At 31.5% G+C, this 20,640-nt stretch overlaps 1 protein-coding gene across 3 annotated transcripts in view; it reads right to left on the reverse strand.

The window, feature by feature from the left end:
• STXBP5 (syntaxin binding protein 5) overlaps window positions 1-20,640 on the reverse strand; it is a 159,320-nt gene that overhangs the window by 41,659 nt on the left and 97,021 nt on the right. For 2 of the 3 annotated variants that reach the window (XM_012752182.3, XM_012752184.3), the window contains exons 12-20: window positions 19,541-19,688; window positions 19,203-19,270; window positions 18,894-18,934; window positions 17,820-18,040; window positions 17,151-17,329; window positions 13,811-13,936; window positions 11,587-11,738; window positions 4,419-4,484; window positions 33-92 (exon numbers count right to left, since the gene is read on the reverse strand). In XM_012752182.3, coding sequence (XP_012607636.1) covers window positions 33-92; window positions 4,419-4,484; window positions 11,587-11,738; window positions 13,811-13,936; window positions 17,151-17,329; window positions 17,820-18,040; window positions 18,894-18,934; window positions 19,203-19,270; window positions 19,541-19,688 — 1,061 coding nt within the window. The remainder of the gene's footprint in view (window positions 1-32; window positions 93-4,418; window positions 4,485-11,586; window positions 11,739-13,810; window positions 13,937-17,150; window positions 17,330-17,819; window positions 18,041-18,893; window positions 18,935-19,202; window positions 19,271-19,540; window positions 19,689-20,640) is intronic. The other variant, XM_012752185.2, reaches the window with a different exon arrangement.

Genomic DNA, 20,640 nt, shown 5'->3' on the forward strand with positions numbered 1-20,640 from the left:
AAAGAAAATACTTTAAAATAAAGATACTATACCCTTTTCTATAAAATTATTCATTTTTTGTTCATCATCTGAATTGTGTGGTGATGAAGAACCTACACAAATGAAGACAATGGAAGGAACAGGCACACAGTCAGTAACAAACGCTGAGTCATAATAAGACAAAAGTCCAAAGAAAAATCTGGTAACCTCTAAAGCAAGTTCTCACAATACTGACCATAGGGAGAAGCCATGTATACAGTTAATAACAATTCTTATAATACTACACTATAGCAGTCACTAGTGCAATATCTTTCATGGTAGATTCTAATATATGTAAATATCCATTCTATAATCATTTTTCCTTATGTAACAACAATTTGGTAAAATCTTGGTATATACCATATGCCAGAGAACATATAAAGAAAACTGTAAGTAGTAATTCACTGTTTCTTAAAATTTAGAAATTCTTGATTGAATAAGGGTTCTCTAGCAGAATACAGATGCAATACTAGGACCATGCTGGTAAATTTTGGTATTTTACAATTAGACTGACAGTTTAAAACCATGTATCTACTGTACTATATAAATGTACAATAGGGATCTTTAAAATAGTGAATACTTACATTTTTAAATATGTTCATATTTTTACTTAAATGTACTTAGGTAAGAAATATTTACCTTTGGCTGTGACTCCTCCTAATATTATCATATAGTCTTACCTATCATTTCTATAATTAAGATTTTATTTGTCCTTTTTCCTTAAAAATGCTTCTGATTTCTCATAGTATTTAATTTGTAACATAAGCTTTTATTATAAATACAATTCTAAATTGTATTATGACTGACAACTTTTAGAGACCTATTCTTTATAAACGCATCTCAAATGATATATCATCAATTAAATTTTCAACAGTCTTCCCAGCTCTAAATCACTTCCTCTCCTTTGAATTCTCATAACACTTTACCTATGTATTTCTCAGATGATGTTAATCACTTAACACTTTATTATTTTGAATTTACATACATATGACCTTCCCCACTGAATGAACTTGTAAAAGCAGGGCCCACATTTGATTCACTTTTGTATCTCCTTTGTGATCAGAGCAGTGCTTTACATGTAGACATCTCTAAATAAGTATTTGCTGAATGCATAAAGCTTTTCTGCTAGAAGCAAATACCTAGACCATAATAGGAAGTGAATAAAAAGGTTTCCTTTCTGTGTTTTAAAAAAATCCCAATATAAGTAAGGAATATTAATGAATTAGGTCAAAATTTCATAGCCCCTACACTTCTCACATAAAAAATTATACTTTCTTTCTTTGGCCAAGTGGCCAACATCCTCTGACCAAGTAAAACCTGCCAATGTTGGCAGGACCCAATTACTTCTATAGCGGTCTTAAAAGATTACTCTTTAAAAATCCATGTTATTTTTGCTAAATAGCATTTATAGATCCCCATAAATCCCACAAAAAATACCACACAGGTAACATTGAGCTTAGTAACATTTCCAGGAACAGAAATAGGCATAGCTATTTTTCATATAAATATAATTCAGATTTAAAGAATATAATGGTTACATGTCATATATTTTAAAATATCACTGCCATCTGTGATACTAAATAGCCACATAAGTGTATGAAAATGTTTTAATACTAGTTTTAGTTTATATAATTCATATAAGAGCAATAGCACAGTGATATATCTATACATATAAAAATGTTGGTATTTTCAAAATAAAAGTAGTCAACCTAGGCTGTAAATATAAATAAAACAAGCAGATTTATTTTTGTCCTAACTGAAAATGCCCACTAGTGATTATTGTAACTTCTGTGATAGTTCTTGAGAAAGCTCCAAAACAGTTTTCAGCATATCTTATTTGAATATATTTACTAAGTTTCTACCATTAAATAAACATAGACTATCTATAGCTTATTGTTTCTTCTAGGTAAGGCTCATAGCAATTCTTGAAGGCACCATTTATATAATAGTATGTGTGGCCCTGGGCTTTCTTTAGTTTGAAATAACTAACAAATGTTTCTTTTTAATCATTTCAAAATTTTATATATACAAATGTATGTGTATGTATACCTACATATATATTTTAATGCAGTACTAAAAAAAATTCCACCATTACTCAATGAATCAATGTGAGTTCTTTGAAATAAAGATCAAATGGAGACCATCCCCTTCATTTAAGATGTGTATGTTCAGTAGGCAGAATTAACTGTCTAAAAGAGAGACCAATGGTTTATTTAAAAATAAATGGAAAGGTTAAACTACATTCATTAAGTGTATTTTCTCACATGATTTCTGAGGAGAATTTTGATATTTATTAGCTAAACAGCTGAGATAAAAAATTTAGATTTAAAAAAGGATAGCTTTCCAGAATCTCATTATAGTTTCTGTTGCATTGCTCTCAGTAGTTATGCATGACTGATACTTCTTATCCATTATCTGAAACATGTTTCAGACACAACTACTGACTACCAAAGTTTAACCAATTTTCACTTTGCACTTCAAATGCATTGAGATAGAAACAATAAAATAAAATAAAATATCTCGGGTCATACAAATTTCTGTTATGTTAAAACTACTCTGTCTTTTCCTATGGACCAAAGAGCAAAATATATTTGAAAATGCCAAACCATGTCTGAGATTCTCTGGTTTGAGGAAGAGACAATTTGGAGGATTTTTACCTTTTTGCACTTTTTATAATTATATATTTAGATTTAAAAATACTTAGAAACTTTTCTATAATTACCTCTTGTTTGATTATTTTAAATTGCTACATGTACCCACCATTCAAAAGCCTGGATTGGGAACAAAAAGGAGTATTAATTTATTTTATTTGGCAGCTGAATCTATTTTTTTAATAGAAATGTGGTCTCACTATGTTTACACATGCTGACCTCAATCTCCCAGTCTCAAGCAATCCTAATGCCTCAGCCTCCCAAAATGCTGGGATTACAGGTGTGAGCCACTGTGCCTAGCCTTGACTGAATCTTATTAAAATACTTTCAACGGTCATTTAACATATTTAAATGTAATATATTACATGTTACAGCTTACATCCTTAACATATTGACAACTGCATTTATGTGGCCTTTGGGGAAGGTGAGATCAAAACAGTATTTTATATAGTTAGAGGAAGAAGAGTAATAATTAAAATATACTATAATTCTAAATTCCAAATTCAGAAATAATTAATCCTATAAGATAAAAAACAGTTACTCACTTCATATTATTCACCCAAACTTAATTCCACCAATGTTAAATCTTAGTATTAGGTACTAATTATGTTAGTGATTCCTATGGCTCTATGTTTTATCCATTTAACAAGTAAATTTAAAACATAAAGTTTAAAAAATAAGAAAATGTAAAGATACATTTTAACTTTAAGAAACGATCAACTTGTACAACATCAGGAAAATGCAATTATAAAAAGATTAACACTACAAAATCTTTCACAGTCTTAGAACTAATAAAATGCTAAACCAAAATATGAGTAAAGCACATTACTATTCTCAATACTTCCCATTCTTACTATTGTTTCTGACATAATACAACTAGCTATGGAAGGATCAAAACCTGTATAAGAATAGTGTTACTTATGCTAAAAACAATCTTTCCAGTAGAAAGCACATAAAAATTCCCAGCCAGAATGATTTAATAAATATGGCACTTAAAATTATGAAGTCACATTTATTAAAGATTAGCTAAGTTTCAATACACTAAAATAAAATAATAATTCAGGATCTTCTTAATTTTAAGGAGTCTCCAAAGATACTAAAAATAATGTTCCTTTGAAATATTAATATTAATGTTCCTTTGAAATATTAATATCCTTAGGTCATATAAAAACCCATATATAAACAAGGAAAGAGAATTGCTTTAATACAGCTATTAATGTATCAGAAATTACTTTCATCAAAACCAAAAGTAAACAATTATTCTAATATTATTCTAATTATCTATGATAATCATTAGGTTATAAGTGTTAAAAATCCTTCATAAAATTTCTATTTATATTATTCAAGGACTAGAGAAAAGCAGATTATATCATCAACTTTTCTTTGATTCTATCCAATTCTACTAGATGATGCCAGGAATGCCTAGAGCAACGACAAGATTGTAGATAACTAAAACATTCGATTCAATGGTAAGGAGTAAAATGTATTTTCCCTAAAGAAAGTGTAAATACTAGAAAGTTAAGCAAACAATTATATGACTCTTAACAGGTAAAAGCTTTGGACTTTTATTTAGCATAAGCTGCATTTCTTTTCACTTAATAAGAATGCAAACAATACAGTTATGATTTTAAGAATAAATATACGACACAAAAGATTTCGTTCATTTTAAATGCTTATCTATAAAAAAAAGTACATCGGTAGGCTGGGTTTTTGTACAATTACAATTACTCATGAAATAAAAAACATTACCAGAAGTTGGAGATTTGCAGCGATCTTCTGGGACTACAGTCCCTTCAGTAATATCACACAGACCTGCTAAAAAACAAAAACAAAAAATAAATCACACCACAAATCTATATAAATGTACTTCTGTCTTCTATTTATAGTACATATGTAATTGCTGTCCATTTAAAAGAATCCAGAAAATTAATAGACTGTTGGTACTGATATTATGCTCATTAGGTTTGAGATAGGAACATGGGAACATTTTGAAATTAAAATACCTCAAACTAATACAGTGTTATCAGTTAAACAAAAACATAAACTATGACAAAATACAAAGTAAAGAGTATAAATATTAATTTTCCTGGTGATTGAAATGAAAAAAATTCCTGAAAATTGTTTAAAAATCACAAATAAACAAAAATATATCAGGGCAACAAACACAGGGCCACAGGGCTAAGCCTCAGAAGTCACATAGAGGTACAGGATGTGCACATATGACCAGTATCTGCTTTTCTATTATTTTGGTAGAAGACTTGATGTCACAATCCCTACAGTCACTGAGAAAGCTTTTACAATAACATTTCCAGGAACACTGAATAGTGAAATTGGGTTTATAAGAAGTGCTTTCTACTTTGAACTATATTTTATTTGTCCTCATAAGGTAGGAAAGGTTCTTGAATGAGAATCACTATGTTTTTTTTTTTTTTAATCTTTATCAAATTAATGGTTCTGGACAAAAACTCTGGTTTTTACAGTTCTAAGATGATAGATGTATAATTACAGGTGTGCATCTAATCTTTGATATTATATGTATATATATGATTTATATATGTAAATATTCATTTACATAAACTCTTTATTGACAAAACACTAAGGTAGCAGATCTCCAAATAGCAGTGATAATATACTCTAGTATTATAATGTGCCTAGTACTAAATAAAAAACTAATACACTTTTAAATTTTAATCTCTTGGTATTTTTGTCAACTGCTACTAAACACTATTATACTACGGGAAACTCCTTTGAGGTTTGAGTTGAAGGTCTTTATGATATAAAAATTACTGACTCTTAAAAGGTACTATGTGATATAGTTCTCATTCTTAAAATGGCCCAGGAAGAGGCATTTAGGAAGATGAATTAAAAAATATGGATAGGGAGATTTGGTTTAGGTATTAGATTTACTGTGATGACCATTAAATGAGCTAAATATTCCTACAATGTCTTCTATCTCACTCAGAGTAAGAGTCAAAGTCCACCCCTACATGGCAGGTTGATGTATATGACCCTATACAGGTATATGATACCTTGTTACCTCTCTGACTTTGTTTCTTTCTTCCACCTACTTACTCACCACCTTTCCTCTCTCTCCTCCAGCCACACTGACTCCTCCTTACTACTTGAACTCACCAGGTATACTGCCTTAGAGCGATTCCTGCTTGTTGTTCTCTAGCTTGAAATGTTCTTTCCCCACACATCCTCATGGATAAAAGGTTTCTCACTTCCTTTAAATCTAAAGTCATCTTGACACTTTATTTTAAATTTAACATCCCCATCAGTGATATTTCAAATCCTCCTTCCTTTAATTACCTTTCCCCTTGGCACTATTAATGTAATTATTAATGTAATTTACCATATATTATATTATATATCTTTTTAATTGCGTGTCTTTCACTATATATTACATATCTTTTAAATTGTGTGTCTTTTCCCTTTACCAGTGGAACATGAGTACCATAAGGTCAGAGATTTTCATCTTTTGTTGTCTATAATGGTGCATACCACTTGGTAGGTGCTCAACAAATATTTGTTGAACGACTGAGTGAATATATGTGAAAGAATTCATACCATATAATATAATCCATCTTCTCTTTTACTGCCAGAATCCCTTCAACAAATACTCCTAGCAATATAATTATATAGGCTCTGCTCAAATGTATCTCAACTCAATTAGCTAGTTGATCATAACCAACATTTACTGAGAGCTTACTATGTGCCAGATAGTGTTCTAAGTGCCCAACTCATTTAATCTTCACAGAAACAAATGAGATAGACATTATTATGCCCATTTTCCAGAAGAAAAAACAGCACATTTTAGGTATCTTAGAAAACCTAATTACTTCTGGAGACAGTCTAGATCATTGCCACTGTTAGAGATATTTTCCTGGTGGTAGTAGGCTAAAATTAGCTTTTTTAAAAAACCATTTTGCTTTAAAAATTAGAAGAAAATACAACGTAAACATAGAAGTATAATTTTAAATCTTCTACATGTCTCATACTAGTGTATTCAGCAGTTTAGTCCCATTATTGGCACACAATAAGTTATGGTCAATAGTAATAAAAGAATCACCTGCATGCCAACAGTGTTCCAATCACAGGAGTAGGTACGTTGCATATGTCACCTCACTTAATGATTGCACTAACTGTATGAGGGAATAATCATCTCTATTTTATAAATGAAGACACTGAGCCTCAGAGAAGTATCTTCTTTAGCATCACATACTTAAAAAAAGGGCCCAGGCTGGAAGTGATGACTCATTCTTATAATCCTAGCACTTTGGGAGGTGTAAGGAATGTTTTAGGCCAGGAGTTTGAGACTACCCTAGGCAACATAGCAAGAATTGTCTCTACAAAAAAATTAAAAAATTAGCCAGGAGTGGAGGCATGCACCTATAGTCCCAGCTATACAAGAGGTTGAGACAGGAGAATCACTTGGGCCCTGGAGTTTGAGGTTTCAGTAAGCTATGATTACACCACTAGCCTGGGCAACACAGCAAGATTCTCTCTCAAAAAAAGAAAAAGAAAAAAAAAAAAAAAAAAAACAAGGGCTGAGATTTAAACTCAGATCTGCCTAAACTAATAAAATCTGTAAGTATTTCTTTCATTTGAACTACTCTTGAGCCGGTTTTCTCTGTCTGTATGTATACAACCAATCTTTGTTACCTAGACACAGGGCTTTACATTTATTGCTGAGAAATTCCATTTCTTTGGTTTAAATTTACTGTCTCTACCTATAAATACCTTTTTTTTTTATTCTTTACTCTGCAATCAAATGCAGTAAATACAGCTACAATTTTGATAAACCTACCATCTCTTTCAAATGTCCAGATAGGAAGCTTAATTTACTATTTAAAATATTCAACAAAACACAATCACGTGTTACTCAATGTACTATATCCATTAACTGAAGCACACTACAATCAAGGTTAATATTAGGCCACAAATTGGCCTCGTAGGTACCATGGTTTAACCTGTGGGGCTGGCAAATGTTTTCTGTAAAGATCCACATAAGTAAACAGTTTAGGCTATTTGAGCCAAAATCTCTGTGGCAACTACTCAGCTCTTACATAGCACAGAAGCAGCCACAGACAGTACATTAACAAATAAGCACGACACTGCTACAATTAAATTGCATTTAAAAATCAAGCAGTGGGCCAGTTTGGGCCTGCAAACAGTAGTTTGCTGATTCTTGGTTAAATCAATCTCAAAACTGTCAAACTGAACTAGGTATTTAAGTTACTTCTACCAGGTTCACAAAAGTATCATTTGAATTGTTTATCAAACACCTCCTTAACTTCAGGAAACATTATGTCCACAGGCTGCCATAAGTCATCAATGTAGTTAATAGACTTAAAAAATAACACTGATTTTGCTACAACTTACTTTTAGTAAACTTTTGCTGACTTTTATTTTCTATATGCATATAAAATGTGCATACAGAGTTACACAGAAAGTCTTTCTAGATTCTGACTAATGTGTACCTCAAATTAACTGATTTTTAAAATATTTGAACTTCACCAATTGAGGGTATCTTTTAAATTCACAAACTCTCTTGATAACCTTTTATTATTGCTTAATATTCCTTATTTACTTAAAGTAGCTTGGTTTTTAATTCCTCTTAATTAGTTTTCATATTTTCCAAAGAGGAAAAATCATTCTTCTTAATGGGGAGTTAAGAAGCAAAGTTATTTAGTTCTTTGGTTTTTCTGCTATCATTTAAAAACATCCCCAAATTGGAGTCCTAATTTTCTCCTTAACCATATTTTCACTTTAACCAGACAATGTTTTATTTCTATTATTTTTGACACTGTCCTTATTCTTGACTGTGTCCCTTATTTCTTATATATGGTATTTTTTGTTTCTTATTATAGATACATACATAGAAATTTTCAACCAGTATTACTTGACTTCACAGCTAGCTTTCCTTTTCTATCTTATCGAAAATACTGAAGACTTGAAAGCAATACTATAGTAAAAAAGTTCATTTTTAGTTTCCTACCCATAACTCTTGGAAAAATCTTTCCTAAAGTCTAGCAAACTAGAGTTTGCCTATAATTTCCTTCTTTATGATTATCAACTTCTAAGAGTAAGCAAACACTTTTCCCCATATGTCTATCACTTCCAAATTACTAATTAGATCTTGTTTGGACTTTAGAATTATATTCAGAATAGAAATTTCCCTTTTTGTGTCCTTCACTTTATGAATGACAGTTCACTTTTGGTAGAATTAGACTTTTAGCAGATGAAGAGGTAGCTGAAATACTTCATGACTATTTGTCCCTGTGACAGTTTCATAACTTTTATTATGACAATACAGTCCATATTTTAGACAACAATACATTGTATTGTAATACAGCTATGATACATTTACACTTAGTCTAAATAGTAATGTTCTATCTTATAAAACAAATTTGTGAATCAACTAGACTCTTCATGAAACTATATTAGTATCAGCAACTATTAGTAACAAAAAATTTCTCCATTCACACTAATCTATTAAAAAAGACTAAAGAGTAACTTCATGATATTTGGAGCACACCTCAAGAACATGTAAATACACACTTTAGCAAGATTATCATTTTTACATCAATACAATTTAAAAATTTTAGTATCAATTATTCTACATTTAATTTTATTTTAAAAATAAATCTCTTTTAGAGACACATTTATTCTTAAGATGTTATTTTAAAGTATATTTTAAAATAAGTTTAATTTTGGCCAGGTGCAATGGCTCACGCCTGTAATCCTAGTACTGTGGGAGGCTGAGGTGGGAGGGCTGCTTGAGCTCAGGAGTTCGAGACTAGCCTGAGCAAGAGTGAGACCCCGTCTCTACTATAAATAGAAAGAAATTAGCTAAACAACTAAAAAAAATAGGAAAAAAAAATAGCCGGGTGTAGTGGTGAGTGCCTGTAGTCCCAGCTACGCAGAAGGCTGAGGCAGGAGGATTGCTTGAGCCCAGGAGTTTGAGGTTGCTGTGAGCTAGGCTGACACCATGGCACTCTAGCCCAGGCAACAGAGACTCTGTCTCAGAAAAAAAAAAAAAATAAGTTTAAGTTTTATCTAAAACATAACCTTAAATATTGGTAAAGTGAAATATAATAATAATAGGTAAATATATTTAAACTAATAAAAACTCAAATAGTTCTCCTGTACCTGAACATCTAATTCTTCAATATGAATTAAGCAAATAATAATATAAATATGGGGTTTACTAGAAAATAAAGTAGGATGCAGTGAAACTTAAGAAAGTATTTTTAAAATCATATGGTAAAACTGATCCCTATCCTTGGATAAATTTAGGCACTTAATTTCTAGTAATTTTATGTAAACTAATACAAGACATAAAGGAAAAAAGTGATTAATTTTAGGACTAGTAAAATTTTTACCACATTTCAAAAAAATTGTGTAAAGTTTTATCTCGTGTAAAGGTTTTATCTTCTAAAAAACCTTCTTGTCTGTTATGATAATGTTCTAATTTTCTAACACTATTAGTATCTTTGCTTTATAAAGAAATAGGATTGGAACACAAGCATTTAAATGGCTGTTTTATATACGTAGTATAAGATGAATGTAAGTGAAAAGTATATAGTGTTTTAGATATAGCATTTTTAATAAGCTTTTTAAAAAATAAATGAGAAAAAAGCAATAATTTTACAGAAAGAATAAACATACCAAGACATAAATGACTTACTTAAAAAAGAAGAACGAAGTTTTTTCACAGACTCAGAATATAAACTAGGAAGGCCGCACATGCAAGAAGTCACAACCAGCATACCTTAGTAGAGCAATGAAAAGGGAAAGGAAAAAGAAAAAAAAGGAGACAAAGAAACTAGAATGGTATAGTTGGGACAAAAATCTCTGATGAAGATATTATATGAAAAAATGATTGCACAAACACAAATGGAAAAAAACTTTGAAAAGAAAAATTCAATTATCAAGCCAAAGTAGTAACAGAAAAGTCCTCATCTTTTTTTTGTTTTTTTGCTTTTCTCATGATTGTAAAAGTGGTAGTATTAGCTAATAATGTATTGAAGCAACTGAAAAATGAATTTCAGAAAGAATTTTACAGCAAAGAGATTGAGTTTGGAAGTACAGACCAGAGCTTCCCAGTGTTCCAGGGTACATTGGTATTTTACAAGTAAGTATGCTTCAAATAGGGTTGCCCTCAAGCCCGGGCATGCCCTGGGGAAATTGGAGCCCTGGGGTCAGTTACTCCTGGAAACCTCATTAGTACTCCCTGTGTGCCATACACCAAATGCCATTTTCTGTTGTGTCATCAAGTTAAAAAAAAAGAAAAAGGCAAGAAGTATTGGTATAGATAGCTAACTATACATGTGTTTCCTGGCCTATTAGTGTTAAAATGTTTAAAATTAAGACTAATTATCTGCCAAACACAAAAGAAAGAATGCTAGAAAGAGAATTCTAAATGAATCTGGGCTTGCACTGAGTCAAAGCTTTCTGAGAATGCTATACTTCCATACATTTCAAATTCACTTTTTCATCTGCATTTTCTTTCACAAGGGAATAATTCCTTTGAATTAAACATTAATAGTTGAAACAATGAATTATTGGTCTCACAGGGACAAAACAATACAAAGGGGCAAAAACTTTGAAATAAACTTTTATTCTATAATAATGAGAAAAATATTCCTGTCATAATTTAGTTGAAAAGTTTGACCCTGTGGTTCTCTCTCAATGTTAAATAAAGTCCTAGAATATCAAAATCAAATGCAAAAACCAACAACACAAAAGAAAAAAAAACAAGACTCATACCTTTTGCTAGTTCTTGACAGTTTATATATACAGACTAATCAGGCAAGCTATTTACCTAAGCAAAGTACTTATATTCACAGTAGTAAGTCAGCATGTATAGCAATTCTAAAGCCCAGGATTTTGTTTTCTTTTTTCTTTTTACCTCCTGAAGGTTGTCGAGATTTACGAGGAGATCGGGGTTCTCTCCGATAAGGATCATTAGAGCCATATAATTCAATAGTGCCCAGGTTGAGCAGCACGGCTTTCTGGAGGTAGTCAACCATAGCAATGCCATTACAATTGCCAAATACCACCCTGGGAATAGGAAAAGAGAAAACATTTTAGCACAAACAAATCATTACCAAAAAATGTACTGTAGTCTATAAAGTTGAAGAAAGAGGCATGACAGGCCTTTCAGAAAATTCTTTGAAACAAAAGAAAAACCATGAGCATAGGAATACAGGTTACATTTGCCTTCTCACAGAACTGTTTGATCATCTGCAGATATTAATTATCATCATCAAATTATCAATATCATTCATAAAAATATTTGGCAAAGGAGCTGAAACTTGATAAGAGGTATGAATTTCAATGTAACATCTTTTTCTGCCTTGAGGGCATTTTGAGCCTTTCTGGGTAGACATTCCTTTCCACTAAGAAGGTAGGAGATTATATACTGGGGAAAGTTTTGGTAACCCCTACAATGAAAAATAAAAAGTAGGAAGCATAAGCTTTGGAGGCCTCCTTTTGGGGTGTTTAAATACCCTCTCAATTATGAGTCAGTAACTGTTAAATCAATCAACTATGAATAAAGGAATGTTATTCTTTTAAGATCTCCAAAGCCAGGAGTCGAAAACTGACATATATAGAGATGCTATGTAGGTAGGTAAAAGAGGCCATGCAAGAACTGTGGTGATCTGAAGAGTGTAAGGATGCACCTAAAGAGAAAAAATTTCAACTCAGTTCCAGCTGACTACTGCCATACAGGAATGCAGACATGTGCCAATAATCTGATTTTTCAGTTGAAGTTTTAAATATACATCTTCACATTATATAATCTTGGTAACTAATTCAAGTTATAAAAATATACAGAAAGGGCCAAACTACAATTATGAGGCCTGTGACTGATTTGCAACTTCCTTTGAAACTTCCTATTGCTTTTTTTCCTCATTTCCTGCTTGTTTTCATTATGATTATGGGCAATAAAATGTTTACAAGGAGGCTTGTGTGCTTACATTGTGGGGCAGAAATAAAAGATATGAGAGAAGACTATCACTACTGCTAGTCTGATATACAGTTGTCCATCAGTATCCACAGGGCACTGGTTCCAGCACCCCACAGACACCAAAATCTATGGTACTCAAGTCCCTGACATAAAATCTACAAATATGCTCCCATATACTTTAAATCATCTCTAGATTATTTATAATAACTAACACAGTGTAAATGCTATGTAAACAGTTTGTTACACTACATTTTTAAAAATTTATATTTTTTAATTGTTGTATTGTTATTTTTTATTGTTTTCCCCCAATATTTTCAATCCACAGTTGGCTGAATGTGTAGATGTGGAACCCATGAACACAGATGGCTACCTATGTAAGAGATAGAGAAGGTGGTGGTAGCTACCAGGAAGCAAAACGATGAATGATACCCCAAGGATAGCATCAAGGAAGGAGAGAGTGAACTATACATGATAAATAGCTCGGGGACTAAACAGTTAGTAAGCAGTTTCTTAAACTGCTGTGTTGATTTTTGAAACAAAATAACAGCAAAATGCTTTAAAAGTCTATCATATTTTAATAAAAAGTGTGTATAAATAACACTATATACTTGAAGGCATAAGTTAATAAATAAAACAAATATACCTGTAGTATAGATGAATATGTTGCTAAACTATTGCTATGCTTTTACAATTTATGCATGTTAATTCTGGAAGTAGAAAGAACAAACTATACAGCTAGGGTTCCACCTTTACAAAATCTATTTATAATACAATCTTCTAGGTTCATATCGTTGCACCTTCATACTGATTCTGTATCTTCTGGGTTCATATTGTTGCACTTCATTCATAATATACTGAATATTAATAAGAAAATTATTTCTGGGTATATATCCAGAAGAGGATATATTGACTTTAAAACTTTATCTCAAATAATTCATTGGTCCCTGAGATATTTTGTATTGGAAGGCACTGTACACTACCCAGAGTAAGTTACTCAGGACAAAATTATGTTCCAAATAAACATACTGAATTTGGTTTGAAATTAAAGTTATACACCACTATTTTAGGTGATGATATAACAAACATCATCCTTTCTATTTTTAAAAATAAAATGATAGATGGAATACTAAGAAAGGATGAGAAAAATAAAATTTATACTTACAGTCCATAGGAAGAATTGATTGCCAGGCTGGTTATTTGTTGTGGTGGTTCTCCACCCACCCACACCAACTGAATAACTAGTTCTGTCTGATAACCTGGAGACTGCTTAAGCGGTGAGTTTTTAACTCTGAAATAAAGAGAAACATGTTACCTTTTAACCCGTTTTGAAATTATCTTAATAGCTTATGTAATTATAAAGTCACATATAAATTGCCCTATATAATAACTTTTTATATGAAATTATACTAGATATTTAAAACTATAAAAATCAGAATTTTATCATCAAGAAATATTTAATCAAGTTAGAGAGACTAAACAGGTAGTTAAATAAAAATAAGAAATTATATGCAAACTCCACATATAAAAATGGAGAGGATGGCAGAGGAGGAGAGAAGGTGAGAAGTGGGGAGGAAGGAAAGGGAGGGAAGAAAGACGCGCAGGGAGAGACGGGGTAAAAGCTGAGGAGCAGCAGCAGCCTATAAATTAAAAAGAAGGAAAAAAATCAAGTTAGTAAAAAGTGTAAGTTAGAAAAGCAGATTGAAAACTTATAATAAAAACGTGGTTTCACTAAATGAAAACAGGCCCCAAACATACAAGTTAAAGAATGAGTTACAAATGTTAACAGTTTATTTTTTGCGTGACTACTTTTCTTGGAAAACAAATCTACTTTGACTTTGAGGTGACAGTATCTTTGATTGTACAGGCTCTTTCCCCAAAAATTGCTGAAAAAAAATACTGCTCTTGCAAAACATATTCTCACGACAAGCAGAAGAAAACCCATATTCAAGGATTAATAAGTGTGGTCACAGTAGAAGGTATATATAGAAAAAGTGAGAAAACAGTATAACAAGATAGGCCTGGGCCAGACTTTAGAAGGTCTTTAAGGCCTGGCCACAAAGGTTTGATGACAGAAGAAAGAATTCTGGGCTCTGAGAAAGCTGGAGTGTAAGTCCTGGCTCTATCACTTACCAGTTATCTTTTCATCTGAAAAGTAGGAACGTTACTATATAACTATATAGTACGAGGAAATTGTGAGTGCCTATGAAAGTAGTGTGTGGATGTTCAAATTATACAAAAGTAATATTTTCATTATTAAAGAATTAAAACCAATGAAAGTTTATAAGAAATATTTGGGGAAGGTTGATTTGGTAGACATCATGTAAGATGAAGTAGAATAAGGAGGCCAATTAGGAAGTTCCTGTGATTCTGATGTGAAACAAGAAAAATGCACATTTGAAACACATTATGGAGTAAGAATGGACAGGGCTTTAAGTTTCAGGAAGGCACTAACCTTGCAGCTACTTTTAATACTCTGGGGCAAAGGAAGTACTCAATTATTTACTGAATGAATGAATGAGCTGGAGGCTGATTAGCAGAGGACAAGGTCTCACCTATTAGGTCTGCCTTTAACTTTAACCTAGAATGCCAAGGTAAGAGGTCTTGTCACTCTGGTCCAAATAGTACTGCTGCTCCTAATAGTATTATTTCCTCTGACCTATCCCATCCAGAGAAAGCAATGCAGTGATGATACTTAACTCTTCAGGTAGGAAAATAATTTAATGTTTTACACTACTGGATCTCTGGCCACAAGCCCAGAAACATTTGGAGGCGTAAGAAATTATAAAGTACAAATTAAAGTATTCCAATTTTGTTGAAGATAATAATGTATATTTATATGGAATTATGTTGTTAAAATGTCACTTCAGTAATTGATTAAAACTGCTAAAGAAATACAGAAATATGTTACAAAATATGTTCAAAAGACAAACTGTACTTTATATGTTTACAAAGATTAAATTTAACAAATAGCTTGGAAAAACACATTTAAATCAGAAGAAAGGGCATTCATGGAAACTTAACAAGTTCAAATTTAAAGTAAAGTAGTACCAAATCAGTATCAAAGAGGGAAAAATGTATAATTCTGTATTCCCAAGTCTCATTCTAGCTAAACATGTGCTAAACGGTAGCTAAAAGGAGATGTGTGTGTTAGTATAGGAGGGAGGGAGGTAGAAAGAGAGAGAGAGAGAGAGGAAGAGGGAGAGAGAGAAGAAAAGAGCTACATCCTGAGAGATGTAGCTGCTTAACCTCAATGCTTATGTTGCTTAGATTAGAGTTTCTTACCCTTGGCACTACTGACATCTTGAGCTGGGTAATTCATTGTTGTGGGTACTGTCCTGCACATTGTAGAGTATTTAGCATCATCTCTGGTCTCTACCCACTAAATGTAATTAGCATCCCCCTACCCCGTGATGTGATTACTACTACTCTCTCTAGATATTGTCAAATGTCCCTGGGGGAGAAAAATTACTCCAGTTGAGAACCACTGGCTTAAAATACACAACCCTAAATTTTTGGACACATGTAAAGAATGTTTTAAAACTCTGTACCTTTTAAATAAGTGTGATATAAAAATATCTATTTGCCTTATCTTTGGTGCGAATGCATTTTTGATCACAGACATTCTTCATGTCAACTGTTAAATTATCTACCAATAGAACAGATTTGAGCAGATCTAAAGCAAAATAAGGCAAAGCCTGGGTCTTTTAATAAATGCAAATTCTCTCTCTTACTTACCACTTTCCCTACCTCAAACCTACTACAGTTTGGCTTTTGCCCCCAATGTTCTACTGAATCTCTTTGACCTCTTTCAGAACCACGTTTCAGTCATTATCCTGATTGACTTCTCCAGAAATATAATACTTTTAATCACACAGTCTTCATGTAATTCTTCAATGATTTTAACTCTTTACTCATTTTTCTGCCTGTATCTTAAAAAAATTAACCACTTAATAATATAAACTGGACAGAAAAAAGAAAACATTATCCAATTTATCCCTGTATAAAAGCAAGATTAATCCCTATATTTAAATTTGAAATGCTCTAATAAAAGCTTTTAAATAACGATACTATGGAGCTAGAAAAAATTCAGAAAAAGATAAGAAAATGATTATGAAATGATTGAGTCTTTAAGACTGAAAAAGACCAGAATTTTAATAGTGGTAGAAAGCAATCTACAAATAAATCCAATCTACACATAAATCCAGACTTAATGGATTTAGAAGATTGAGTGATATATGCACGAAAGATCCATGCTGCTTTACTAGAATGTTTAGAGATTAAACTGTAGTATTCTAAGGATAAAATAAAAAAATGTAATAATATTCTTCTTGATGTCATAGAAAAATGAGTGGTATTAACCACAGCAAAACAAAGGAAGAGCCACTCTTATGCTGATTTGCTCCATCATAGCACAATGTTACTGTAGCTTTGCTAATACCTACAATTTATCTAAATTAAAAGAAAATATCCAAAACAACTCTGTAATTTTTTTTGTAACTTACTTTAAGCAAGGTACGTTATCACGAAGCCCATCAGATGAACTGCTACTGGTAGATGGATGAGACTGAGGAGGAACAGGCTGAGGATTAGAACCTCCCACGGGTGTTGGCAAAGGTGGTGGCTGCTCACCCTCTGGAGATTCCACATCGTTTATCTCGTATAACAATCGAACTTCAAGCATCTGTTATAACAGTAAGGCAGTTTACTTACTTCTAATAATTACTATTCATTTCATTACAATTTCACATACACACAAACCTCAGTGGAAAGAATATTTTTAAAGGTAAAAATTTAGCAAGATTTCTATAGATAAGGATTTCGCAGGGAAAAAAATGTTTCTGGCTCAGCTTTTTAAAAATGCACATATGTATGTGCGGGAGTACACGTGCACACATGCATGATTCCAGAATTTATGCCACTTCTGTTAATATCAAATTAGAGTACATTTCATATTCATGTTCACTTTTCTTAAATGAAACATACAATGTACTTAAGGATTTAAAAATTCAGTAAACAGACATGCAAAAAATATGCTAGTTTTCACAAGAGAGAGATGGCAATGTATATACTGAGGTGTTTTAAAAAATTCTGGCTGCCAATAGTCTTCTAAACAAGCCACAAATTTTAAAATGTCAGACACCTGACACTGAAAATAACTGAGAGACTATTACCGGAATGACTTCTGTAATCACTTCCTGTTTGCTGAATCGATAAATAATGACATGAGCTGAAACTCCAGCTATGCACAGCATTCTACTTTCTGGACACCAGGAGATGATCTGAATGGCATACGGATCTTCATCTACAATGTCTGTGTTTGGCCTGTCATCTTTATTTTTTGACTTTTCAAATACTTTAGATGTTTTTAATTTATATAATACTTGTAGAGTTACTGGAAAAAAGGTAATATGTTAGACATTTTAATACAAAAGAGATCAAATATAAGGTAATTTTTAATCAGTCATACTATCTACAAAAAATATCCTATATTTATCTAAACCATATTTTCATTTATCTGTCTACATTACAGTAGTCTATTCTACATTTAGATACTTTATTCATTGTTCTCACTGACCAAAAAAAGATGTACTCATTGTATTCATTAAAAAATAACCACCATCATAGATTTATATAACCTGAATAAAATGAGTAACAAAAAGATTTTTAGGGGAAAAAAGTATAAATACAATGAAAATAATAAAGGACATATATTGCTTCCTAAAATAATTTTCTATATTTTTCTAGAAAAAGTACAGTACCAATATTATTAAATACTCCTACATGACAAAACATAACATATCCTGAGTTAACTGGATTCCCACTGAATACCTGCCATGTATGTTTTGCAAACATTAATCATTAAAGGCATTCTTTCCCTTTTTGCTACTATGTAACCTCCAGATATATTTTGCACAGACAACAGGAACTTTTGAGATGTAAGTTTAAAGTCAGCCATTAAAATTATTCTAGAAATTTCTGTTGATTGAAATATATTCCTGCTTCTCCTATCTTGAAGAAAAAAATGTGAAAACTTGTGTTGAGAATTATTCTTGATTTACCAATATCCTTGAGACTATTTTTACTCTATTAAAAATTCTAAACTCATATACTTGATAAATCAAGTATTAAATTTATAGCCTCTAAATTTCAAATTAAATGTGGGTTGTGCTATTATAATAAAACAGGATATATAAAAGAAATTACTATGTAACATATAACAAATAATAAACATTCAAAACACTTACTTGCAGAAGCATCCCAGAACTTAACGGACCCATCAGCATGCCTATGAAAAGCAAGTAAGTTAAAATGTAATGAATAAAAGAAAATTACATTCTTTCCTTATTTAAATGTATATTGTTATTTAAAGAGATAGTCCACGAAATGAGTAAAAAGGTAAAATATCAGGGTAAATTGGTAGGTTCTTGACTGTAACTTATTTATTACAACATAAAGTAAAGCTCTACCTGTCTAGTAAATTAAAATTCATGTAGTCTTAATCAATTATATTTAGCTATTATTGATTTATGTGGTGAAAACAGACTTTTACTTACCCTGTAATAATTATTTCTGGGTAACTTTGAGCACCCAAGCCCCAATTACCTCCATTGATGGGCCACTCCTATAAAAAAAGATCACTGTATAAAGCAACTTGCAAGCATACTGTATACATTCATATATAATATAAATTCAACCTACAAATAAATCCTAAAAACTGATGGATTTAGAAGATTGAGCAACATAACAAAACAGTGAACAACATATTTTGCTTCCAAAAAATGATTTTCTATGCATTTTCTATAGACAAGGTATCAATATTATCAAACACTCCAAGGTAATAAATACAAAATAGTACAATATAACACTAAACACTGAAGCTCATGTTCAATACCTTTTTGCTGTAACCTTGACGTTTCTGTCTAGCTCCAACTGAATAAAGTGCAGGAATAAGGTCCACAGGACAATCAGCAAAGTATTCACAACATGTAACAGGGGATTCATGTATACTCAAAGGATAGGGATTTTCAAATATAGGATATCTTTAACAACAGGAAAAAGGAAAATATTCATTAATTTAGTGAATTGTAACTTAGGATTAATACAAAAATGAAAACTTAAAAATCTATATTCTACCATACACATTAAATTGATTTAATTTATGTAAATGGACAAAAAACCCACAACTGAGGTCTTTTATAATAAAAGATGTGCCATTAGAAAAGTAAACAGAAGGCTGTAGTTGCAACTATATATAATGTGCCGTACAAAGACTAAGTGCTTTAAATAAATATATTTATCTCATTTACTTCTTATGCTAAACTTATGATGAAGGCATTGTACTGAAGAACAAAGGCTTGGAGAGAATAATGTGTCTAAAGGCCTGCCAGCTAGTAAGTAGTAAAAACAGACTTTAAACTGTTCTCATAACCGTTATCAATAATGGATACATCATCCTTATATCAGCAGGGCTAATACGAAGTTTCAATTCTTATCTCTCCATCAGTATGATATGTAGTCCAATATTTAATCCAGAATATTCTCTTGTTTTAGTAATAACTTAAAATAAAACTTCACCATAAATATTTTCTAGATATAAAATTATTTTATTAAATAACGCAAAAATTGCTTTTAAATATCATGAAATTAAAGTAGAATCTGATCAAAATATACAATAGTATATCTTTTCTGGTTTTAAAGTTCTTACAATGAGAACAGACAGCCACTTAAAAACTTCCAGAAACAAGAAACTGGCTAAAAAATCTAAAAAGTACAAAGTGGCTGGCTAATCTGCAAAAATGAGATCAGTCTACTGCTAAAAATAAGTTTCAAAAATAGAGGAGAAAAGTCCTTTATAGACAGCAAAATGAACCTAACTATTACTATCCCCTTCCCCAACCAGAAGATAAAACATAAACAACATGCATTAATAAAATGGCAAGCAAGTCTTTTCTCTTTATAACACAGGTATTTCCTTAGTTCAATGATTCCATT

Source organism: Microcebus murinus, chromosome 5 (assembly GCF_040939455.1).
Source record: "Microcebus murinus isolate Inina chromosome 5, M.murinus_Inina_mat1.0, whole genome shotgun sequence".
In the NCBI taxonomy this organism is placed as follows: Eukaryota; Metazoa; Chordata; class Mammalia; order Primates; family Cheirogaleidae; genus Microcebus; species Microcebus murinus.